We start from the raw sequence: 25,928 nt of genomic DNA, 5'->3' as shown, positions 1-25,928 counted from the left end.
ACACACTCTCCCACTGTTTGTGACAGTGCCTAGGTCCTGGGTACCCAGACATTTTCACAGACATTTCAAATGTCCATGACTCATTAAGGTCCCTTAATAACCCACACCTACACAAAATTATATTCATTACTCAAAAGTTTTGGCCAAATTATTTGGGGCTAATAAACATATTTTCCATTCATTTTCTCATAGGCTATGCATGCTATATCTGCTGAATTCACAATTTCACAATGGAAGAACAATGGAGAACAATTAACTTCATTTTTCATTGGACAAAATTGAATTTAATGACTTTTCCCAGAACTTTAAAGCAGCACTAAAGAAGATTTGCTCTCGGGGTCCCCTTACAGTTGAGAAGCGCAATAATAAATTAATTAAATGTGCATCTTTGCAACAAACTATCAACAAAACGCCGATAGAGCTTCGAATTCCTATTTATATTTTGGAGGGGGTGTAATGTTCCTACCCGAACAGCAATTTATGGCTATTTTATAAGCGATATGACTTGCTCAGAGTTCGGCAGAAGTGCCATTCACTCTATTAAGACTTTATGTGCCATCAAAATGATGTAAAAATGAAGTAACCATTTGGAATTGATGACACTAGCATAAAAAAGCCTCTCTTTGGCAGTACACTCATTTTGAATACTCCATAAAATAAATCATCACAATAATCATACAACTATTACTACATATGGACTGAGACTCTAGTCTTAACAGTAGTAAAAAACCATGACAAAGAATGACTTTAATGTTGACCAGAGTTTATGCCATTGCCACTCTAAAAAGCATATTTATGTGGCATTTGAAACAGAACCTTCCCATTCTGACACAGGAGAGGTGGTCACAGAGTTGTAGTCCAAAGAGGACGACTCATAAATGATTAACCTTTGCACTGCACTACTCGTAAGGAGAAGGGCAGCCAAGGGTAGTCCAGAGTCCAATTCCACCACCACTGAGGACACAACCAGACACAGCACCACTGGGACCAGACATCAGAGGAGAACGAGGCCTGAAGGGGAAAAGGCTGGGCAGACCTCTGGTGCATTGGACTGTGCCTTATAAATTAAGAATGCCATGATGCTACTGCTTTGCAGATATGCGATAAGTCTGCTGGTTTAAAGTTTTCTGGGATTCTTAAGTTGGAAGCATTTTTAAACACTGAACAAACAGAACCCCCCACACACTAGTACTTAGTACAAAAAAAAACGATTTATTCTTATAACAGCTTATACAAATACATGAATACCGCTTCTCAATTTGGATAGAAATACAAAAACAACACAGACACTGAACACAAAGGGTGTGACGCCAGGAGACCGGGAATGTGAAACCATGGTGACGGGAGGGGTACAGTTAGACTGGGAGCCGAGAGCGCTCCCTGAGGAAGTGCTGTGGGTAAGAGCATCGGGATGGGCACTCCCGTTTTCAACTACAAGAGCCCTTAAGTGCCTCCATCGGCTGAATCACGGTCCGTCTGGAAGACAACGGAAATGGCAGATTAATGTTGGGTGCAGCGCTAACTAAATTAATTTCTCTAAAAATCTAATTTAAGCCCTCCTCACAACACGGTGCTATTTTATTATTGGTAACTTGCTGCAAGTTGACTAGGGTTAGGAGTCCGAGTAAGAATCGACTACTGAAAGAAAAGCTGCTGATCTAAAGAAAGAAAGACTGAAACTCGTCAGGTGATGTAACTGCTTACCAGTGATCTACGTCAGCATCATCAAACTGTCCAGCCACGGCTGAACTGGAGTCCACCTCCATACCATCTGAAACACACAAAGCAAAAGCCATTTTTACAGATGCACACTCAAAGACGCTAAACTCAACTCACACTCTCTCCCTGGCTACATCACCAACCAAAGCCACTTGTGTACAATACACTGCCCTGTATCAGGGCATCTGTTGCTGTGGGCAGCTGGTCTCATTAATGCAGTAAACAGCAGAGGCAGGAAGAGACTGATGTGCATCACCGTCTAATCCAGTCCAACGCCACCGGGGCCAGAGAGAGGGGCCAGGGAAGGAGGGAAAAGGATTGGCAACTGATATCTTCCAGAGAGGGAGGGGCCGGGGAAGGAGGGAGAACGGGAAAGAGATACGGTGTCACCAGCCGCAGGAAAGCAGCTCTGGTGAAACAGCAGCTGGGTTTCAAATTCAAACGCAGACCATCATCTACAAAAGCTCACAAATTCTTTGTACTCTGGTTTTGGAAACAACAAAACAAAACAAAGCAAAACAAAATAACTGCTTTGCATTACAAAGAAGTAAAAAAAGTAAAAAAAATGTCTTCATGTTTGCTTTTATGTTCCATTTTTCTTTTCTTTTTTTTTCTTTCCTGTTTCTTTTCTTTCTTTTGCTTTCTGACAGAGTCTTCATGACATCCCAATCTGTCCAAAACTCTTGAGTCAGCAACTCTGTTGTGCTCTGGGGTGATGCACAAGGGCCAGCTAAATGCCACAAATAGAAGCACATGTGTCCACACACATTAACACATGCAATTGACATGCACAAGCAGACTGACGGGGGCTCCTTCTCTCTTGACTGAAGCCTCTTGTCCTTAAAGATGTAGCCCAGGGTTTGGTTTAGCAAAGGGCTGTTGGTATATGTGCTCAATAGCCAATCAAATCATTGACGACATGAAATATTCCGCATCAATGCAGGAACATTTAATGATGCATTTTGTTAACATCATAACTAAATTATACATATGCCAAAATAATAAATGTAAACAACCAATTCAAACAAAATGTCCCTACGACATATGATTGTAATGATGAAAGAAAAGAAACAACAGTAATAGCCACCGTGTTGGTTGGCTGGAATTGTTTATGGCTCAGTCCAAGCCACTTTGTTTCCCATTCACAGGATTTGGTATTAACAGCAGCGCTTTTTTTTTTTTTAAAGTGTGTGAAATTAGAATTGTGGACTGACTGCACCATTAAAGCTCCTTCTCTTTAAATTTCAACATGACTCCCTAGCGCCATCTAGAGTTCAGGTATTTATGTTTATAAGTATAAGTATATACCGGTATATACTTTTTTGATCCCATGAGGGAAATTTGGTCTCTGTATTTATCCCAATCTGTGAATTAGTGAAACACACTCAGCACACAGTGAACACACAGTGAGGTGAAGCACACACTAATCCCGGCGCAGCTGCCTGCAACAACAGCGGCGCTCGGGGAGCAGTGAGGGGTTAGGTGCCTTGCTCAAGGGCACTTCAGCCGTTCCTACTGGTCGGGGTTTGAACTGGCAACCCTCCGGTTACAAGTCCGAGGCGCTAACCAGTAGGCCACGGCTGCCCCATACGGTTTATGGTATGTAGTACACTTTTGTACAGAGTGAGTTACAAAGACATTAATAAACATTACATTACCATTTGAATGAACAGTTTATAGTAAAAATCAAAAGGCTAAAAGTATAATATTAATAGAAAAACAGAATAACAATAATCATACACAAACTGCGACTCTAAGGAAAAAAGATAAGTCTTTAGACTCTTGAAGAGGGGGGTTGTATAGAGCTGGATTAAAACTCCAAATTCTCTAGTTCATCATGTCTCAAACTTTTCTCTCACAGTCAATGCCTTTCAGTTATACAACATGACTGCTAATGGTGGACAACTTCTTGCTCATTCTGAATGCAATAGTGTGACTGGTTGTTAGTTGCAACATTCCTTGACCAATGTAAATGGCATCAAGAAAGATGGACAAAAGTGCATATCAGTGTTATCAGTCAGTTAGGTTTAGACATCATGAAATTAATTGTTAATTGTTGCTAACAAAACAAAAGCCCTTCAATATGGATTTTTCTTGAAACACACCTGGGTAGCCCTCACGGCACACAGTTAGGGAAACACTGCTGTTCTAGTTAACAGAAATAACACTAGACATCAGTCCCCTGGTCTTACCCTCAAACTCGGCTGAAGGTTCGTCGGTCCTAACGCCGGCCATGTGGAACTGCTGGGCCACAGAGTTAGCCAGCATCCCCTCCAGCCGCTCCAGAGTGGCCTGGCCCTCGGCCGTCAGGTTGGACAGACCCTCCTCATAGGTGTAGAATGTGGGCACATCCCCCTGGCCTTGCTCTGCAGAATTCAGGTTGATTTAAATTGAATGGGGAACTTAAGAGTTCATATAATGGTCAAGTCACACTACCTCTTAGCTCATGTCACAAACAAAACTAGCATGCTACCCTTCTGGAAGGATATTCCAAAGAGCCAATCTTCTCAACTGAAATTTATTCATAATGAATTAAGACTGTTGAAATACTGTTCATAATATTCACTGGGATGGAATATTATTCAATTTCTTTGCAGGAATACTGACTTAACTTTGGCAAGTCTCATTAGTCTAGAGGCCATAACCACGTATTCAACATTGCCCTCAATTTTATCTTCACTCCAACATATTGCTCAAAGAAATGACAATACAGTGAAAAACTGAATGGAGGTTTAGGAGGGTTGCAAAGGGCACAAGTGAACATCTGACCCCCATCCCCACCCTTACTGGCTGGGTCCCTGCCATGCCCTGGGCCTTTTGAAGGTTGGGTGCACCAGTGTAAAAGGAAAGCGTCCAACCAAGGGTCAAATCACCTCCCTCTTAACACTATTAATAGTAGTAATAGCAGCAAGTGTCTTATGCAGGAGAAGAAACATTAAAATAAGGATCAGGCTGACCTTAAATAATAATTAAAAGAAAAACTGGCTAGGACAGCATTAGGGCAGAAGGTCCAATGAAGGCTTACCTAAATTTCTTCTGACTTCAGATTCTGGAACAGAAAACACACCTGGATAAGTCTCGAAAACTGATTTCTGGAGTACACCCAAGGGCTAAGCCTATGGGGTGCTTTACTGTCAACAAAATGCCAACAGATGGTTTGGGAATGAAAAAGGGTTACCAAAATAAAGTAACCTTTTGGTATTGATGTATGATTAGTATGTTTACAAGGCTGGCAGGTCTTCGCTATAATCAAAGCCAGTGCATGGCTGAATATCCTTTTAGTAATCATTATCTTTATAACAGTGCAGATCATAGACCACAATGACAGAACAGCTTGGTAGTTAATTTCCAAAACTGTTTTGAAGCAATAATTATGTATACTATCAGAGGAATTGATAATATATGAGTCACATGGTAGTTGAGAGGGACAGGGACTTGTATCTCTCATTTATCCACCAAAAGCAAGAAAATAAACATTCATCGAACAAACCTCCATCAGAGGAAACAACTTTTCACCATGTTATATAGAAAGCATAAATTACTGAGAATGAATATGGACTGATATTTTAATGAGAAAGTCAACAGCTTCCCCTGGTGTCGATTAGGAGTAAGTTCAACTAAAATGTATGAGACAGGGCACACTCATTAAATCTGGAAAATTTGCTGATTTCTGAACACATTAGTCAATCGAAATAAATCGCTCCCATCCATGCTCATGAGGGAACTTGTTAATTGGCTGGATTATTATATAGCTCTATTTTAGCCCCATTGGATCACATGGATTTGCTGAGGCAGGACAATGCACACACATTAGAAATTATGATAAAACCCTACTAGCCATTTTATGTTAATGTTACTTAGCAGACTGAATTTGCCAGGTCAGACACCAAGAAGTGCCCCCTGAGCTCATGCTGTGTACGGCTTCCTGAACACTCACCTGCCTCCTCCACATCATACTCCTGGCCCTCAAAGTCATCATCAGAGTCCTCATCCTCTGGGTCTGGGTGTAGGGCCTGACACTCACACATGGCAGAGAACATGGGCTCCACTATACAAAAAAGACATGAGAAAAAAACATCCTATAGTTTTTCAACAATGTTTTCATAGACAATAATTCAACAGCCATTTAAACGGCAACATGTGCTGTGATGTATAGCCAACATCTTTGGCGGGACACATAAAAACCAGGACTTGTGTATAGTTTGGTACTCACATGCGGCCGTATCGCTGGGAACAAATCGGATCTCTGTGATAGCTGTGGTACTGTCGCTATCGCTCTCGCTATCTTCATTCTCCTCCTGAGCAGGCTCTGGCATCTCGGCTTCGTTATCATCTGAGGGAACAAGATGTAGGTCCAAACGACGTCCAGACAGATATGAAGCAAGGCCCTTATGGAACTAGCATGGTGATGCAAAATGCACATACAGAAGTCGATGCCAATCGCACCTTGAGCTCCAACAAACAAAACAAGTAAGGTAATTATTAATTTACTCAAGTAAGGTACGTTATTAGCTATGGTATCTCACCACTCAATTTGCCGTTGACCATAACATACAGGTGCTCTTGTGGATAGGCGCTCGGGTCGCGGGAGATAGCATGGAGGCTGATCGACGGGTATTCCAATGAAAACCCCATTCCAGATCCATCAAACCAAAAAAGACGCCTGCCATGGGTAAGAAAGTGTGTTCAAGGATTATACCGCAGAAACGTACAGGGAAATGTCGAATCTGTCAGCTAGCATCTCGCTAGCTAATAAACGGAGCGCAGCAATTAGTTTACTTCTATTTTCGTTTGTGTCGCCATTTGTTTTCTGTGAACTTATCTAGCAATTAACTTTCAACAATATTCTCAAGATACTCTTAATCTTAGAGTAAAGTTATGCTAGTGAAAGATGTTCAACTTACGCCTCAGCGACGTAAAGAGTTCCTGATCCAAGTCCTTTCCCGTCCAAAACTGCGGTGGTTTCGGCTTGTTCGTGCCGGACTCCTTCACTTGGAGGAGGAACGCTTTTCAACACCACCATTCTTTGAGGGGTAACTTGGGTGACCAATCTAAACAATTACTGTTTGCTTGCTAGTGTGAAACACTTTCAAGTATCGTTAACTAGTTCACACAACTGATAGCTAGCTAGCGACGTATCAAAACTGACCTATTTTGTCAGGCTAAGCTGGCTAATTTACTCATGCAACCAGTCACAGACGCCAGCGAACAACAAATGAGGAATCATGCAAGTGTGCAGCGGTGCACAGCCATACAATTACGAATTTTCCCTCCGATGATAAAGTGATGTATGCGAAATCTCAATTCAGCATGTTCTGGACACCACATCGGCAGGTAGATGGCTAACAAACATCACACCCACGAACGAACAGGCACGCTTTCGCGTCGCGTTTACCAACCAGATGTCCTCGCGCCAAGAGGCAAGAGCGCACTTCTGTTAGAACGGACTAAAATGCTGCTGCCATCTTCTGGTCGGGGGAGCGACGCTATGTATGTTGCAACAATTGACACTATTCTGTTTCTAGAGTTGCGGGAAATCCTTCTTCCATCACTAAAAATAAAATTGAAAACATGTCGGTATAAACACATTAGTCTTCTCACCCCAACTGCTTTATCCCCCTAACTGATAAAGACTGGTGACTGGGAAATACAGCCCATGTTTCATACAGAATACTGTAAAGTTTCACCACACAGTATCAGACACCACTTACAAACATAGAAATGAAATGCTATCGTGAAGGTACCAGGATTTAATAATAATAATAAAAAACATCTATGTTACATAATTTATTGTAACTACACACACTATAGAGATGGACTTGAGTTTTTTTTTTTTGTTCATTTTGTTTTATTAGTCTGAACTGGACTGGAGTTTAACTAAACATGTTGAGAAGCATGAGGAACTGAACTAAATCAGATACCACATTAGCTAACAGCAGACAAAGGCAACCATTATGATGTGTTCTAAATGAACTTGCGGCCAGAGATTTGAATGAGGCAGGTTTTGCACTGAATAGCATTTCAAAGATAAACCTTCCAGAACATGGTGGAACAATCCAGGGGTGAAAGGGCACAACAAAGCTTTGAACCAAAACACATTTTTGAAATTGTAGTGACAACTGTCTGTGGCATCATGACACTGAAGGTGCTTAGATGAAAGTGCATTACAGATTCAGTTACTGTACTTTTCTCCCAAATTGTTCTGTCACACACATTGAACACACACCTCAAATCTGAAAAAAACTCTTCTAGAGTTCAGAGACCAAGGTGTTTCTTGATTAACAGGACCTGTTTAAGTTCACATACTTCTGTGTTGTGACACTAAGGCTTTTGTAACAATGTCATAATTGCACTGTCCAAGCATACTAAATGCATGGTGAATTTTAAAAGCAAATTTAACTGCTTTAAACCACATGGGAGCAGCTTGGTGGAATGGAAACGCAGTAGTTGCAACTTTCAGTTAGATTACATTTGTTTTGTATAAAATTTTTACCAAACTAAATTATGTCCTTAAACAAGTAATTTTTTTTTTTTTATCTAAAATATGCCAATAACTCCACCATACTGGTGTGCTACAGGCCTGATGTGACTATGCCAATCCTTTCCTAATACAAATCAAGACCGGACCAATGAGAATTCAGCTGTAAGTGATCATCTGAATGTAATTTTTATACTGGGACCTCTGTGCATTCTATAGTCTTCAGCTTCCACCACATCCATATTCCTCTCATATAAAATATAATTTTTTTTACAAGGACAGACACAAAAAATAACTTCCAAGAACATAAGTTTCTGATGAATACATTACAGAACAAGCTGAATATATACAGCATATCTACACTGGTCAGAGGCGGCCTCTGTTACACAGACGATAAAATGACTGGCCTTACATTTAACGAAGTGCTTTCACATGTGGGGAAGGGCCACTTATTGTTTTCATGTCCACAGAAGTCCAGACACTACAACTGCTTGTCTGAAAGTTCATGCTTTATGGTATGTAGCGGGGGACCGGTGAGCACTCATACAGCACTTTCACACAAACAACACACAAGTTAGCACGCATCTAGTGACAGAGTTATCAGTAGATTCATGGTTTGGTCCATAGACAGCTAAAAACCAGGTGAACTGATGGCAACAGACGTGGTACACCCAGTTAAGTTTTAAAAAGGCTGGAAGTCGGTGAAAGGCAAAAAAGAGAAAACATGGATGAACACACTGGGCGGACCTGTCACAATGCCTGTTCACTGTTGAAAACGAAGTGCACAATGTCGGTGACCCCGTAGAGGTCATCCTCTTCGTCCTGAGTGGAGGGCCTCTGTGAGGCCAGGCCGTTGTGCCGGCTCGGGCCATTGTTTTTGGATGCCAGACGGCCACCACCTCCACTCTTAGGTCCAGCGGTGGCTCTGTGTCTGCTAGGTGACAACGTGCTGCTGGCGTCTGTCACAACACTGGGTGTTTTTTTCACCTCAGGCTCGTCTTCCTCCTCCTCTTCCTCTTCTTCCTCCTCCTCCCTCTCATCCTCCTCCTCCCCCTCTTCATCCTCGGACTCGATTCGATTGCGCCGCTTGCGGACCGGGCGCTCCTCCTCAGACTCGTCCGAGTCGTCCTGCCCGCTCTTGTCCTCTTCGTCTGTGGAGTCTCTCCGCCGCTTCAGCAGAAGCCTCCTGGAGTCCTCCCGTGAAGACTCCCGCCTCTTCTCTCTTCTTGTCTTCTTCTCATCTTCCTTTTCTTCCTCAGAGCCTTTTACATTGAGTCATAAAAGAAAAAAAAATCCAATGTGTCACCAACATATCAATTTGTAAAAAAAAAAATCAGTAGGACTAATTTTAGACTGCGTACATGCTGGCAAATGACCAACCTTTCCTTTTTTGTATCCCTCTCATTCACTAATTCACTAGGCTTCAAAATAAAGTCTTGGTGACACTTTCAATCATTAACGGTAACCATGGCAACAGCAGGCCCATAGACTCACCCTCACTGTTGGAGCTGGCGAGGCGTCGGCGGTGAGGGTGGGGCTTGTCCTTGTTTGTGGTTTTTTGAGAGCCCTCCGACTCTGACGTCTCGCAGTAGTTCACTTGCAGCTTCTGGCTGCGCCGTGAGCGTCGCCTTCGAGTGTCCACGTCACTGTCGCTGAGATCACTTGAACCCTCCGTCTCTGTAGCAAGAGATAAAAGTGTTGAACACAGTGGTCTTTAGGACCGCATCGCACTGAATAGTGTGTCGCATATTAAATCACTTCAGTTGTCAAGGTAGACATACCAATCTCCTCTTCCTCCTCTTCCTCATCCGTCTCAAGCTCCTCCTCCTCATCCTCGTCTGACAAGCCCACTCTCTGCCGGGACAGTGGTCTGCGTCCGCTCCTGCCCCTGCTTCTGCCTTTGTGGACCTGGCCCCGGGTGGCTGTCCGCCGTGACCGCCGCTGACTTGGTCTGCTAGCCGTGCTGCCCCAGTCACTGCAGTCATTGGAGCCGGCGTCGCCGTCACTGGCTGCCTCATCGCCTGACACCACAAACTCCTCTTCCTCCGTGCTAGAATTACACATTAACACAGGGAAGAGCAAAAATGTTACATCTACGAGTACCTCCAACACTGAAGGGTCAAAACTACCCCATACAATACTTTATACTGTACCTGTACCTCTAAACATATTACAGTGGTGAAATGTATTCTTTTTTAACAGCTGATGAACTCAGCCAAGTGTCAAGTGGGGGAGTCAAAGCATCCTGGTCCCTTCAATCTACCTGCTGCTGAGGTGAAAGTCATCTTCACTTTCCTCTTCGTCTACGGTGCTATCACTATCCAGGTCATTGAGTCGTCGGCGCTTCTTCCTGCGAGGTGCTGGTGTGGGTTTGGCTGGTCGCTGGTTCTCCTTCCCCTCCTCTCTCTTCTGCTGGCCTGTGATGGTGGCCATGTCTTTGCCTCGACCGGTACCTGGTCAGTGTGGACATAAGAGTGTTACATTATCCAATATCCTTCTACACAGTAGCAGAACACACAGGAGCACTATGTAATGGCAGAGCACAGGGGCCAACCTACCTTGGGCCTCAGTCTCCCTCGTAGTGTCCTCCTCTATTGCTTCATCAATGGCATCATCAAAGTCATCGAACCTAATGAAAGATACCATTGCAAAATGCATCTTCATTTCAACACTTAATCACAGGGAAGACCAAGAGCAAGAAGACCAAGAGCAAAAACTACAAGCACCTGTAACTGATGGACTTCCTGGTCCGTGTTGATCTCCTCTCGAGATTCTTGTTTTTCTTTGTGCTCTTCTTCTTTTCCAACTTTTCTTCTTCTGCATCACCGTCCTGCTGAGAGAGGAAGTAGAATGACAAGTGGAAACAGCGGGCAGACACTATGGAAATGGGACGGTGTGTTTAACATGAACACTTCCTGGGCACATACTGTAGGCACGCTTACCGGTGTAGGAATGATGTTTTCCACACTGATGCCCACATATACCAGTCGTTCTCGCCTAGATGGACAGGACAAAAGGTTGTGAGTTCACGGTGGCACACGTGACAACGTACACCCTTACTGTATACAGTATACAGTATATCAAGGGTAGAGAAGAGAAACCAAACCTCCGCTCTGCTCTCTCCTTCTTCTTCAGTGCAGTATCGAGATTCTGGAGCTGTTCTTCTAGCCTCTCACACAGCAGTCTCTAAAGCAGAAAAGAGGGAGTAACAAAAAAGTTATATATATATATATATATATATATATACACACAAAGTATAGCAAGCAGGCACAAACTAAATCCCATCTAGACCCATCCAGATTGTGTGGGTCAAAACAAGATCCACCTACATGCTGACATGGGGGGCAAAACCATTCTCCATCAGGGATGATCATAAGGGGGGGTCTGAGGCAGGCTGTGTGGTAGCCACTATCACAAAGGTCACAAAGCAGAATCTGCAGAGAAATAATATACAGACATAACCACACTTAAATTGACTGTGTTATGCATACAACCACATTTACCCTGCCAAGATATTATTCACTGACATACCAGCTCTGGATGATTGGGGAGACCACAGTGTCTGCAGGGGTCATCATTGGGCATCTCAACAGACTGGGCAGAGTCCGAGTCGCTGTGGTTCCGTTCCCTGTCAGACTGATAGTTCTCCTGAGTTCCCTCTTTAACCTTCCTTTCATCCAGCGCTTCCTCTCCTTCACCCTTTTTGCGCCCCTTTGACCGAGGGTTGGACCATCTAGGGCGTCGATGTCGCCTTCGCACCTGAAAAAAGGAAGTACATGGTGAAGTGTTGGAGAGAAAAACAACAACATTTTCCCAACAGTTTGTATTGTGATACACAGACGACTTTAATATTCACCTTTCCGGGTTTGTTCTGCCCGTCAGAGTCTGTTTTCCGGGGATTTTCTTTCTTTTGAGAAGATTTCTTCACTTCACTGTCTCCAGGCTCCTTATCCTCTTGACCTCCAGTGGACCCCGCATACTTCTTCTCTTGTCTCCTGTCCTGGATCTCTGCCAGCTTGGGACTTGGTCGGCAGATCCGTGCGGAGCGCCGCAGGGAGTGCCCGTCGCTGGCCTCCTGCTGCTCCCTCTCCCGCTGGAACTCAGGAGTCCTCCGGTGCATCGGGATCTTAATCTTCAGGCGGATGCCCTCCTTCTGGATCTCAGAGGACACTTCATCCGTCCCCTCAGGTTCTGACCCATCGTCCCCACTGCTTCCGCTCGCTGACTCTTTAGAAAAAACCCTGGGACTCCCATCTACATCCTCTGTAGTCTTATTTTCACCTTTCCCTTGCCCCTCTCCTGTGGCCATTTCACCCCCCTCCTCCTCCTCTTCTTCCTCACCCATATCCTCTTCAGTTCCAGAACACTCTGCAGATTCCTCAGTGGGCGGAGGCTTGGTGTCTTTAGAAGTTTTGCTGTTTGTTGAGCAGGGAGATTCCTCCTTCATTTGACCGAGTTTGTTTCCTTCTACTGTGCTGAGGTCATTCTCAGGTGTCCTGGTTAGGCCTTCAAAGTTCGGTAATATTGCTGCTAGGCCCTCAGGCGTTGTGGCTTTCCTTACAAGCACAGACTGACGCACAGTCCCAGGACTAGGAATTCCCTCATGTTGGACAACAGATTCTCCCTTCCCCTCTTTGTTGCAGCTTGTAATAGTCTTAATGTAGTTTCCAGTTAGTCCATTTTTGTCTGCAACAATTGGGACATTTTGATCTACAAATGACTTCTTTCTGTCCACGGGACCCATTATTACACCAACACTCACACAGTGCTCTCTCAGATTTTGACTCAAGTTCTTTGCTGGAGCCATCTCTCCATTACATAGATCAGGCCTAGCCTCTGTTTTCATTCCTATGCCTGTGACATCTGAGGCACTGCTAGACACCACTGTCCTTCCTTCCTCAGTATTTAGGGCCTCATCCTTTGAAGGCCATGGCCCCTTGGTGAGTAAGACAGAAGGGTTTCGGACAATGATGCCCGAACTCAAGGTGCCATTATTGTTCAGAGTGTTGTTAGAGTGATGATTGTTATTACTGTTTAGGTTGTTCCCAAACCCCTCACTCAATTTCAACTCTCTCTTTTTCAGAGGTATCTTGGCCTGCTGGTCATTCTTTAAGGCCCTCTCCACTTCTTCCAGTGTCCTTTCACTTGTCTCCTCTCGAACCTCTGACTTTGCACTAACTTCTTGTTTTACAGAACCTGGTGCCATGACAACAGAAACAGCATTCCACGCTACCTCTGTATCCTTAGGTTCCTCTTTGACCAGAGAAATGATGGTGCTGACCCGGTTGTCTATAACAGGTTTTTCCACTGACTTGACCTCTTTTTTATTTATGACCTTCATCTCCATTTCAATGTTCTCTTCTTCATCTCTTTTAAAATTGCTCTGCAATCGCTCATTTAGCTCCTTATGTCCTTCTTTTGTGTCCTTTGAAGCTGGAGACTTTGCCTTCTCTGCTCCCTGTCTTTTTGGACCATCAGCAGATTCTTCATTGTTATGGGTCTCTGCAGAGCCTTAAAAAAATGATGTATGCATTTTATGTACCATTTACTACTTTAATATCATTTCTTTTCTTAGTATATTCCTGGGGCTTTTTTCTATCATGCATATAGGACAGTGAAAACTGACAGGAAGCAAGTGATGATGATGATGATTTATAAGCTTAGTTAGTTCAACTATATTTCACCAAGACCCTCTAGAGTCTAACACTACAGCCCCACATAATGTATTTACTACAGGCATACATACATATATAACACATAATAAATATACAACATATATTTAGTGGTCATAAACCATTCAACGTGTACTACCTTTCTTATTCTCTTTTTTATTGTCTCCATCATTCTCTTCATCCTCTGGCACAGGGCTGGCACAGGTTGAACCATCACCCTGCTTAAGGTCAGTAGAGCCAGGCTCAATCTGACCCTTAAGCGTCTCCAAAGTCTGTGCTAAATCACTTCGGTTCCTGTTAAAAATGTATATGATTTGTTTTTGTTTTTCATATGAAAAATAAATGACAACAATTGTACTTAAGATACTTATGATAATTATTCCATAATGTAGAATGTTATGTTAATTATAATATAATAACTAATGCTTGTGTTAGGCTTGAATAACTTAGATGACATTAAAGACAAAATATTCAAATGTAATAAATACTGTATTTATTATAAAATTCATTATAAAGCATCTACTGTTTCTAATCATATAGGCTAATACATGTCATGCCTTGATCAATCTTACCTGACAATGCATTTCCAGGTGGCCCCATCTAGATCATCTTGTTCTTCCACATAGACACGAACATTCTGGTCTTGATCCAACTGGAACCAGTACATGAGACCTTGTTTGTCTTTACCGATCGGCTGCAGTCTCATCCTGTCTGGATCCTCCTCATTGACCGATGTCTTGAATTTGATGTTGTCATCAAATTGGCACTCACATAAGTACTGAAGAAAACAAAATAAAAGATAAGGGACACTGTAGTCTGAAAAATGACTTTCACAGCAATAGCACGAAGACACCCTGTTTGTGACACCCAGTTAACTTTTGCATTTTTAGGGACATTAGATTAATTAATTTAGTGCAACAAAGGTAAATCACCCAAAACACCATACCTTAAGGATTCCAGTCTTGGATTCTACAGTCATTTCAGAGTATCCTTTTCTTTCAAGTTCCCATGCCCACGTGCAGTTGAACTCCTGGCAAACCTTTATTTAAATACACAAACGGTATTGAAATGCCAGGCTTGTGTAGAATTGGAAGTATAGTAACTCCAGCGCGCATGCGCGCACACAAGTACACTTTCATCAAAATAATAGTCATTCGACAGCGGCACTCACCTTCACTAGGTACTTTTCCCATCTGTCTGGAGAGACTGACTTGCCAATCTTCCTTAGAAGTTTCACATGGAGTTCAACCAGGGGCTTTGGGACTACATTGTACAACCAAATAATTAATTGGCACATTTAGTAGCATGAGAGGGATGTGCAAAAGACAACAAAAAGGCCACGACTTTAATTTCGTCAACATGTTTAGTTACATACAAGTTACAACTGACTCATAAGCTTGAAGTAATTATTAGAACGTCGTTGCATGAATAGGGATTATTACTGTGTCCAGTACCGTTCTTGCACGCGCTACTTTAGCTAGCAGCATCAACAGCTAGCAGCAAAAACAGTCCTGAAATGTCCCACAATAATGTATTTTGAAATGGTAAAATTTGTGTCAGTATACTGTAACATGGCTGAGTTTGCGCAGGTCAACCAAGGGGCAATCACTGTCAAGTACAGTACAGTTACATGGCTAGAACGTGAGACACTACTGCTAACAGGAAGTTTGGGACTATGTTGTGCGCACGCGCAGACACTATTTGACAGTGAACCACTATTTGTCAAAATTTAACCCAACCATAGGCTATGCTTAATATTAGAATATTCTAGGAACAGTTATGATCTGGCACACCTTCACACAGACAAACTGATTAAAATAAATACAATGTTGCCACAATGAGTAATGCTAAGTTTGTTCATATACGCTACATTGTAGAAGCTACTGTAAATTTGATCCACGAGTTATCAGGGAAAACAAGCTACAGTGGAAAATTACACCTGACAATTTTTTGATCATACTGTTAGATGATGATGACCACTTTGCCTCATATATTATAGTATATACTGTTAAATATTCATTTGCTGACTTTCAATGGTGTTATGTTTATGAAGAACGAGACTTCACTCTCCTTACACAGTATCAAAACATCCTATGCTCTGGCTGCTAGCTCGCTACAGTAACGTTAACGTTAGAGCATGATGGTGATGGAGACCCCCTTCCAGAACGTCGTAGATAGCCGTTACCTGTCGATGTCTCCAGAAGGTATCGCTCCATTTGTGGGAAAGTCAGTTCAGGTAAGTCCAATGCCCCACCGTAACGCTCCAAAAATGAACAGACGACAGCAAAGCTCGGGCAGAGAACGGGGGAAGAACCCGCTACTGCCACCGGAGCAGCCATTTTTCCAATAGGGTAGTCAGTAGGATGAAACAGAAGTTGGGAGGACCGAGAACTGCCCACAATTCACTGCGCCAGCATAGCATCATTGGTTATCAACGGGTTCATAGACCCCCAGAAACACTGGCACTTCAAGTTTTTAATAACTTGTGAATGTCTGATTGCTAATAAGCATCTAGTCCTTTCACTAGGGATGATATGGGTGTTTATTATGTGAAAATGTAGCAATGGGCAAACTGTTTCTTTAGGGTACCTAGCTTTCCACATGATACATTTTTAATTTGCTATGTATATGAACAGTAATATAATCGTGACGCTGCTATTGACAGAGCAGGTCAGGTAGATTATATCCACGCTGACTCCCACAGGCTGTGTCAGTGTTGGGCCGGTCAAACGCAACGTGATTGGTTTGCAGCACTTGACGTCGCTGGGTGGGTGTGTCCCTCAATGCAGAACCTTTGTTGTCATATGATCGGTTTTCAACAGGAGTGAAGGCTCTCTCAATCTGCTCGCCCGTCAAACAACTTCGCGGAGAACGATCGGATTTTTATTAAGGTACGGCCAAATAATAACATACCTGTCTTTGGCATAAATGACATCAGACACGGCACTTTGAGTTAGCGACATGCACGACAAGCGTGAAGTCGACAAGTAGCCTGATCGCGTAACGATGTCTTCTCAAAATAAATTCTTGGCAATAAAGACACCATGCAGCCAGTCTTGTCTAATTCAATTTGACTAGTGGTTGGATATCAATAAGAATTATTAAAAATGCAGTGAAACGGTTTTAAAAAAAGAAGCAATTGTGTATCTTATAAACAGGCATATGGAAAGCAGTCTAGTAGGCCAGCATTTTTGTTTACAGATACTCTACAGCAGAACTAACGATGTTAATCTTTATCTACTGTGCTTTATTACTTTTTCCTAGATAAACCATAACATAACTAGGCCTACTTGCCAAATGTCCTCTCCAGAGATAGCGTCCCTTTCTTGGGGACACATGAAGGTAAAGGGCTGCTCCACAGGCTACAAAGACTGCAAAGTATGGCCTGGAGGAAGCCGTGCATGGGACTGGAGAGAGACTGGGACAGATGTGAGTTCCATCATATACAGTTGAACAACTAGCATATAAAGTGCACTTATTACCATACACTCCCGTACATAATTCATATGCACAACTATTCCCTGCCCAGCACTCCCCCGGTGTCCAACCCGCTGACCTGGAGGAGATCCTGAAGAAGGGTGTGGAGACACTGGTGATTGGCAGAGGCATGAGTGAAGCACTGCAGGTAGAGGGACTCAAGTAATACAATGTGTCTTTTGTGCATTCCATAGGAGCAAATATTGTTTTGTGCAGTGCTATATGTAGTCATTGTGTCACCTAAAATCTACCATTCTTTCCTGGCCCTACCATAGGATATTGATTTTGGAATTCTTACAGGTACCTGTAGACATCACACTGTTCAAACTCAATAAAGACAAGCCTGTATAAGTATTTATCAAAATACAATGTAATGACATATTACAAAGTGGTTGCATCAAAAATCCCCCAAAGACCTGTATGAATTCCAGTTAAAATTCCTTTGCAGAAAATCATTTCAGATAATTAAATAATAACAAAACAAACAACACATGGCACTTACCCTTTCCATCATCTACCTTTACTAAAATCCATGAACATTCATTTTGGTTGTAGGTGCCATCAAGCACTCTGGACTATGTGAGGCAGAAGGGGGTGGATGTGAAAGTGTTCCAGACGGAGAAGGCTGTGAAGGAGTACAACAACCTGGCCGGGCAGGGGGCGAAGGTGGGAGGGGTCTTTCACTCCACCTGCTGATTCACATCACTTTATAGCCCTGCTGCGTCTGCTGGTAACATCGTCACATCAGTGCCTGTGATTTCCATCTCAATCTGATGAACGATTGACAAACTCTATTTGGAGCTTTCTTTTCAGAAAAATAGTTTTACACAGTATATGTTTATTTGAGCAATTATAACAAATAAAAATCTATTTTTGCGCATTCTGACTTTCTGACCATTGATCCAAAGAGCTACGTTTGCATTGATACAAAAATGAATCTATTTAGACTTTTAAAACAACAAACTTTCACTTCAGAAGTTAAAGGGGTGGGCAGTACAAGCGAGCACAGCTACGTTTGTCCATTGAGTCTCATCACTGTCTCTTATGACCCCAACTCTCTCCAGTTTTACTGTCCCAGCTGATACTCAGCTCAGAGTGACCAGTTTCAACGGCGAGCCAATTTGGGCATGATGAACACTTTCACGGGCTTGCTGAGTGGGATGGTGCCTTCGATGGAGCTCTCGGTCTGAGGAAGCCCCTCCGTGCTCTCGTTCCATGCAGGCTTAGGGCTGGACAGCTTGCTGGTGCTGGAGCTGTAGGCCAGTAGTAACCTCACCTCAATCTGACACGGCTCTGCGAACAGAAAATATGGGAAAGGTTGTGCCAGAGAAACAAACAGTCGGCTTAGGTCAAGAGCATTGTAATAATACAACAAAAGTACTCTAAGCAAATGCTTTCTTCATAGTAAAATACTCGTAGGAGGATTGTCCAGTCTGGATGAGTTGACCTCCACACACTCTACTGCTATGGTGGGCACAGGGGCAGCCAGTTTGGAAGACCTGTCTGAGTAGATCTCTGGCTACTTGCTTCCAACTCCCACCAAAATAATAGCAGTGGGCCGCAGAACTGCCTCCTTGGCAACAGCGTGGGTCTATTTATATCCACCCAGTGGTCCTTGCCAAGACTCATGCGAGCACTAAGCCCCATGTACCACACACATGAAGCAGCTCGTCCTAAGACACTCTGCTGCTGGAGGTCTTTACCTGTCCAGGCCGAATGGGAGAGGTACACCTGGGTGATGAGGCGGACACGCCCAGGACCAGGGTGTCTGAAGTCTCCTGGTTTGGGATGAATAATGTGGGCCTGCCCATCAGGATACAACACCTACAGAGATGTAAAGGAGCAACAGTGTCAGGAAATCAAGCACGTCATTGCAAAACAAACAATTATATGGTATAAACACCATTAGTCACATAACCTGAAGTGGAAAGACTGACTGAGTGGAGCTTGATTTTGTTGACATTGGATTTACTGTACAAACCAGAGGATTAAGGAAACAAAACATTTGTCCAGAGCGTGAAGGAAAGAGATGGCAAGAGGGAAGGATGGAAGGGAAGCGAGCCCTGACCTGGACTTTTACTGTGTTTTGAGGCTCTTGCACATGCTCCAGCGTGGCATCAATGTCTAGCGCCACCACCAGGCCTGTTGTGAAGCGCAGCGGGTTGTCTGACTCGCCTGTCGGCTCGATGATGGTGGCAGAGGCGCGGTGGATCTGGTAGGACCAGACATAAAAGGCAAGTCATAAAAATCCTAAATGAAGCAGAATTCTAGAGTTTCCTTGAAGCCCCTACCACACACACACAAACTCCACCAACTGGAGATGGAGTTTAGCCCATATAAGAAACACCTTGCTCCATTTCCTCATTATTTATTTACTATGCTTTAGACAAAAATCTTCAGGTTATATGCATGTAAATATGGACCTGCTCAGGGATTTTCAAGTGCAGGAAGCCGCTCTGTCTGAGGGTGGTTTGGAGGATCTTCACCAGATCCAGCGGCTTGCAGGCCACGAGCCGAGGCATCACCTCCAGCAGCTTCTCCACAAAACTCTCCTGGAAGTGGGGCAGCTCAGACATAAAGAGTCTGTCGCCAACAGCAAGACAGGGCAAAATTAGACATTGTCTTAACCAATTAAGAATAAAATACCAACAATGTAAATTTAAGTGATAAGGGAAATACCTCTGGAATGATTCCACTTCCTGGATGAACTTCTCACTGATACCGATGAGGGGGTCGACCCTGCAGTAGAGATAAGAACAATAATGTAAGAGATAAGAAATGTTCTTCAATGAACAGTGATGTGAAGTCTAGTATAGGAAATATTAGTGTGTGTGTGTGTGTGTGTGTGAGTGCATGACTGAGTGAGAGTGCTAACCCTCGTTTGGTTCGGGCAGTGAGCACCAGCTGTAAGGCTTTGGCCTGCAGGCGGACATGGTGAATGGTGGCCACCTGACGTGTCTCCAGCCCGCTGTACAGGAACTCCAGCTTGTACGTCTCCTCTAGAATCTAACACAACACCGTGACCAACATGATGAATTCAATATATCAACTCATTTCAAAACTCATCAGCTTTACATGTGTATATGTGTGTGTGTGTGTGTTTGAAGCATATAGGGCACCATCACCTGTTTGACTGCAGCTGATGCCATTGCGTTCTGCTTCAGGCATAGAGGCACAGCCATGTTCCAAAGCTTCTCCTGCAGGGCCTGATTTATCACACACACATACGTCAGAACATATGGTATCATTTTAGCACTGAAACATTGATTACTGAGAGATGACGGTGCTTAACATTGACATTAGTCAATACAATTGTCATGTAGTGGTGTGTAGGGGTTGCTGGGGTGGTGTACCAACCTTTGTAAGCAGCAGCTGGCAGCGCAGGTAGGTGGCACAGAAGTCTGCAGAGCCGGCCAGCTCAGTCTGTAGCTCCCCCAACCTCTGCAGATCTCTGGAACCAAAACCAAAAGCCAGATCAAACCCATTGGCATGTATGTAATCAAGTTGCAATTACAAAAAAAGGTAGCTTTTTGCCATCAAGAACCCAAACACCCGAGACACAGAGCTGAATGAAATTACACTTCCCTTAGTTCAATGTCCTACTGTACATCCTACAACTACATCCTCCCCTTAGCTTGTATTTCAAGACATTTAAGTTTCACCAGCTTTCCATTCGGTGCTCATCCACAAATCAACATGGCTACCCGCTATAAGATGCAACAGAGCTGCCCTCTGTACCTGATGGTGAAGTCGAGCAGGTCCTGGGCCCCTGGTGCCTCCAGACTCTGCAGCATGCTGACGTGAGCCAGGCTGTCCTGCAGGAAGAGGCGGGCCGACTCCACGCTGCCCGAGCCCGGCCCACACGCCTCCGAACCCAGCCCAGACGTCAGCTTCTTCCCCGGCAGCTACAGCACACACAGAAGGTGAGATGATAAGGTCAAACTCCAGGAAATACCCAGGAAGTCTGCCCACACCTTATCACAGACAAACACGACACATAAAGTAGATATACACATGTAGCGTTCTTCGCGCAGGCAAATGGATCCCCTCACCCGCAACTGAGGCACCAGATGGGAGAGGCTGTCTCGCAGGTAGGCATAGTGTCGGAAAGTGTGGTCTGAGAACAGTGCCGACATGGTTGGGCAGGACTTGGCTGCATTGAAGACCAGCACCAGCACAGCAATATCTTGACAGAGACTTAAGGACAAACTCTGGGTTCTGCGTCAGGGAAGTGGAACATGTCATTGACAATAAAACAACTCTAGGAATACAGGATTGTGAAAGGTTTTTTCCCCAAAAGTAACCACGGACCACTAAAACTGTATGTTTGTTGGTGGAATGTAACAGTGTGAGGTGGGAAGGATACAGGCTGGGTCATCCATGTCTGGCTCCGGGGTGTCAAAGTACGGGTGCGTGCTCAGCAACTCAGGAACCAGGGGCAGAACCAGGGTAGGGTGGCGCACGCCAAGGAACTTCAGACATCTACACACCCAAGAAAAAGACAAAAAGGTAAGAAAATAAAACAGACATGGGAAAACACCCAGATTGACCCAGATTCTGTGTCCTGTAGTGTGTGCAGACTCACTTCCACACAGAGTTGCGGTCGGTGGGGTACTTGGTGAGGTTTTTGAGCAGCTCCAGCAGTGCCAGCTGGATGCACTCCTTAGTGGAGACGTTGGTGTAGCACAGCAGCTCGTGCAGGGCCTCGCGGATATCCCGAGAAGAGTCCTGGGTTCAAAGGTCAAAACATGCACCTGAGTCTGTAGTTATTACACTAATGTCTCCTATTTGCACTATACCTTGATTGCTCTCCGATTGTAAGTTGCTTTTAACGAAAGCATCAGCTAAGTGAGTAAATGTAAATGTAAATGTAGAGAGCAGAGTCTGACCTCGAGCACAGCGAGCACCGTGTCCAGCTGGTCCTCTCTGAGGGTGATGTGGATGGAGATCTGTCTGAGCGCGTGGATGGACTGCAGCCGCACCTCTTCGATTTCATCGTTGAACATGTCCACCAGGAAGTCCAGGCACTTCTCCGCAAAGCTGGCAGAGGACTGGGCCAGCAAGCACAGAGCCTCGACAGACGCAGTCCTCACCTCTGTTGGAGCCATTTCACAAGATACTTGTGAATCATGCTACTCATTCACAGTCAACGTATCTACAAATCGACTAAGAAAGATTAAATGTTTTCAATGTTGCCATCATTTTATTTTCTATTTGCAGTTGACCTTCAAAACTCAGCTGCTTTATTCCATTCATTGAAATGAAGCAGTGATGAATTCTAACCTCACAGCCACACTCACCATACATTTCATCCTCCAGTCCGTGCACAAAGGCACCGCAGGCCCCTGAGTCAATCAGGTTCACCCCAGAGGTGTCCACCTTCTCCTTTGGAGCGTCGTCTGCCCACCTTCGGCCAGAGGAGAACTCTCCTGAGGCGTAGAGTTCTTTTGCCCGCTCATGGGCTGTGCGCTTCCTCTGGAGGGGTTTCAGAAGAGACCTTGTTTACGCAACACATACTACCTGTACAATAGGAGATCTCATACTGTGTTGAAAACTCTGTCATTTTGCTGCTGTATGTTATTAGACCTATGATAAGAACATCGTGGGGTAAAATTAAACGGTGACGTACCCGAAGGTCTGACATCAGTTTCTTGTCTAATGTCTGTTCCAGGAAGTGGGGGCTGACCTGAAGCATAGACCCCTGTGAGGAAGATCAAAGGTATTTATGGATGAATCACTGTCCCAATGATGACTCATATGCTTCCAAATGCATATTATGCAAATGCAATTCAAAATGCTCAGCGGCATTCAGGAAGGTTATCAGATAGGACATAACATGGCATAGAGGATACAGTGTGCTCCTCACCAAAAGTTTGGCAGCCTGGACCCTGACCACCCATGATCCGTCGCTGACCATGTGGCAGATTTTTCCAAAAGAGTCGTCCACTAGCCGGATCTCCTCATTTGATGACGGGATGGGGACAATGCTGTTTTGTGGTTTTTGGAGAGGAAGAATACACAAATGAAGACAATTATATTCCACTCAACAATGAGAAAACAGGCAGCAAAATAATGTGACCAAGGTGTACAGGTGACTTAGAGCATCATTGCATTATATTACCTCTCTGCATAAAGTTGACTTAGAACCCACACCATCTGCACTGCAGCTGAGCGGACTTGCTCGTAGTCATCATTCAACAGCTTACAGGCCTACAATTATAAAAAGTTATGAAATTGCATAACTGGGCAGAACAGAACTGTACGACTGTACAAACTGTATTCTGGTATAGCCGGTGGTGTAAAGGTTCAACTATCATCTACCTGATTATAGATGGTCTGCTGAAGTTTCATCCCTCTGTCGTGAAGTTGCAACTTCAGGAGACAAAAGAAACAGGTATTCAGAATCTCCCATTTGCACCAGATTGCACATCATATTATTGCTATTCATTAACCTACCATAGCTTTGATGGCAGCGGTCCTGACTCTTGGATCCTGATCAGCAAAGTAATCACTGATGACACTCTGAACGTCTCTTGTAGGGGCTCCTGATGTCCCTGTCGTTGCATCACTCTCTTTGGTCAGCGGCTTGTCAACAGTCCCAAGGCAGCCCAGAAGCTGAAGGCACTTGTTTCTCACTCCAAAGTAGGTGTCTGACAGGTGCTGTTGGCAAAATCACACAGAATAAGTCAGAGAATAATGAGAGAATGTTTGACAGAAAAGGTTTCCCCATCAAAGCAAAACAAAATGTTTGGTAAAGTTATTGTCAGTACCTTGCATGCCACCTCTATCAGTCTCTGGGTGATGGCCACACTGTCTGGAAGCTGGGTGCCAATGACGAGCAGGGTGTCCAACAGCTGGGCTAGGACCTGATGGGACTCTGCAGGAAGGGATCATCATCATTACTGAAGAAAATGTCTATCATGTATATATATTTATATAAAAAAGGTTCAGACAACAAAAAACAACTCACTTTCATTGTTAAGTGTACTTATAGCATCATCTACTATGCAATCTGGGGAGAACCCTTGTGTTTTGGACAGCAATCCAAGAAGGGAAGCTATCTTTAGCCGCACTGAGGTGTCCGTCTCCTGCTTGAGATGTGAAATCAAAATCACAGTGTAAAAATCAGTACATTTACTTAGCTTATTAAGAGATACAAGAAAATGTCCCTCTCATTGCTTCTCACCTTATAGTAGTGTTCCAAAAGAATGCGTGCCACTCCCTCTACACTTTCTGCCTCCACTGTCTTGCGGGCAAACTGTAGCAAATACTGCAGAGCATCTGTGGGATTGGTGGCCTTGCACAGATCCAAGTGCAGCGCAGCAGACTTACTGGGCTTGGTTAATCGGAGCTTTTTAGCAGGGACCTCTTCAAGGGGATGTTGCTGGGAGATACAGAATAAGTTAGATGAGAGGTGTAATGAGTTCAGCCACTGGCAGCACCTTTTCCCACCAAACCATAACTGTCGAGGGTTTGGAGGATTCATGTTCTAAAGTTCCCATACATAACTGTTAATGTTGAAAAGGACAGAAATGCGTTGGTCGACGAAACAAAACTGCTGAACATACCCTCATCTGACATTTCTTACAGCGCTCATAGCTGACATGTTATGTTTATGACTGTTTGGCAAATAACTTATTAGTAGTGGGGCTACAAACACTCAGATATATCCTTTATTGACCTCTGGCGTCTTCACTGGTTAAAGCTTTACTAAGACTAGTTTATCATGTTGTTCTAGCCTCCTGATTTCTTTGAAACTTTCTCATGTCATCATGACACTTAACTGTATGTCTTAGCAGCACTAAACAACAATTAGCCCTCCGCGCATCGCTAAAGCAAACTCATATTGACCAAGGTATTTAAAACAGTAGGTTCCAAACCACATATTATGCATCGCCTTTGAAATAAATAAAAGTTTTCTAGCTACCTATTCTGGAAGTAACTTGTCGACTGCTGCAAATAAAGCTGCCTACTTAACTAGCACCGACACTTGGAAACGACAATTAGCGTAAGTAAGCTAGCTAGCTAGCAGGCTAACTTTGCCAGCCAAGAACAAGCTGTCCCTAACGAAGATAATGGGTGAATTTCTTATCAGACTGCTTCCTTTCCACGTTTCATAGATATCCAGCATACATACCTGTACAACTTTGGAAAATTCCTCGTAAACTCGCTTCTTCAAATGGGCTGCCATCATCAGAATGACTGACAACAGTGTGCAGACCCCTGCGATAACACTTTGTAGTCACATACGTTGTTCTGTTTGTCTTGCGCAACCTTCCGTAGTTGGCCAAAGAAGGGACAATACTGCCACCGTGCGGCCAGGAAGAATTACAACATGTTACTACTTGCATCTTATGTTGGCCAAACATTCTTATGCTGAGTCAAACATTAAATGGTTTAAGTTTAAGGTTTAAGTCCACGCACGTGTACCATATATCTGTAAACATTATTTTACTGGTTTGAACCATTTGTCATATTCCACAAGTAAAATGAAAGCAAAAAATAGTTTGTGGTTCATTAATTTTCACAAATGAAACACAACGAACCATATAGCTCGATTTCACAGACTGATATGATAGACT

The 25,928-nt window shown here is 43.8% G+C and overlaps 4 protein-coding genes across 4 annotated transcripts; 1 reads left to right on the top strand and 3 right to left on the bottom strand.

Moving 5' to 3' along the window:
* Positions 1 to 1,189: 1,189 nt before the first annotated feature.
* clns1a (chloride channel, nucleotide-sensitive, 1A) lies at positions 1,190 to 7,123 on the bottom strand. The gene is made up of 8 exons (XM_076282023.1): positions 6,624 to 7,123; positions 6,246 to 6,382; positions 5,933 to 6,052; positions 5,657 to 5,767; positions 4,745 to 4,768; positions 3,912 to 4,085; positions 1,705 to 1,771; positions 1,190 to 1,476 (listed from the first exon to the last, which is right to left on the bottom strand). Coding segments are annotated over exons 1-8 (753 nt in total). The 5' UTR covers positions 6,743 to 7,123; the 3' UTR covers positions 1,190 to 1,475.
* Positions 7,124 to 7,454: 331 nt separating this feature from the next.
* On the bottom strand, positions 7,455 to 16,307 carry rsf1a (remodeling and spacing factor 1a). The gene is made up of 16 exons (XM_076282022.1): positions 16,055 to 16,307; positions 15,041 to 15,132; positions 14,816 to 14,908; positions 14,442 to 14,647; positions 14,009 to 14,163; positions 12,054 to 13,708; positions 11,729 to 11,956; positions 11,527 to 11,631; positions 11,304 to 11,383; positions 11,140 to 11,194; positions 10,924 to 11,030; positions 10,756 to 10,826; positions 10,461 to 10,650; positions 9,979 to 10,247; positions 9,692 to 9,874; positions 7,455 to 9,459 (listed from the first exon to the last, which is right to left on the bottom strand). Exons 1-16 carry the CDS (start codon positions 16,206 to 16,208, stop codon positions 8,948 to 8,950), a joined length of 4,155 nt encoding a protein of 1,384 aa, XP_076138137.1. The 5' UTR covers positions 16,209 to 16,307; the 3' UTR covers positions 7,455 to 8,947.
* Positions 16,308 to 16,659: 352 nt separating this feature from the next.
* Positions 16,660 to 18,226, top strand: aamdc (adipogenesis associated, Mth938 domain containing). Its single transcript, XM_076282021.1, has 4 exons — positions 16,660 to 16,760; positions 17,134 to 17,298; positions 17,399 to 17,494; positions 17,902 to 18,226. Exons 2-4 carry the CDS (start codon positions 17,167 to 17,169, stop codon positions 18,040 to 18,042), a joined length of 369 nt encoding a protein of 122 aa, XP_076138136.1. The 5' UTR covers positions 16,660 to 16,760; positions 17,134 to 17,166; the 3' UTR covers positions 18,043 to 18,226.
* Positions 17,695 to 25,579, bottom strand: ints4 (integrator complex subunit 4). Its single transcript, XM_076282020.1, has 23 exons — positions 25,484 to 25,579; positions 24,533 to 24,730; positions 24,317 to 24,434; positions 24,117 to 24,223; positions 23,803 to 24,006; positions 23,668 to 23,718; positions 23,468 to 23,556; positions 23,213 to 23,333; positions 22,976 to 23,047; positions 22,647 to 22,821; positions 22,236 to 22,441; positions 21,932 to 22,074; positions 21,713 to 21,828; positions 21,399 to 21,532; positions 21,085 to 21,251; positions 20,704 to 20,797; positions 20,472 to 20,552; positions 20,222 to 20,352; positions 20,026 to 20,085; positions 19,770 to 19,929; positions 19,415 to 19,558; positions 19,050 to 19,170; positions 17,695 to 18,639 (listed from the first exon to the last, which is right to left on the bottom strand). The coding sequence occupies exons 1-23, from the start codon at positions 25,538 to 25,540 to the stop codon at positions 18,452 to 18,454; spliced, it is 2,937 nt and encodes a 978-aa protein (XP_076138135.1). The 5' UTR covers positions 25,541 to 25,579; the 3' UTR covers positions 17,695 to 18,451.
* Positions 25,580 to 25,928: the final 349 nt, after the last annotated feature.

The sequence above is a fragment of the Alosa pseudoharengus genome, unplaced genomic scaffold, assembly GCF_046254945.1.
Source record: "Alosa pseudoharengus isolate Yale_2024_CS ecotype anadromous, Long Island Sound unplaced genomic scaffold, YU_APseudo_1.1 YU_APseudo_1.1_scf_13, whole genome shotgun sequence".
Classification (NCBI taxonomy): Eukaryota; Metazoa; Chordata; class Actinopteri; order Clupeiformes; family Clupeidae; genus Alosa; species Alosa pseudoharengus.
The sequence above is the reverse complement of the archived record's forward strand: the minus strand, read 5'-3'. Positions and strand labels throughout refer to the sequence as shown.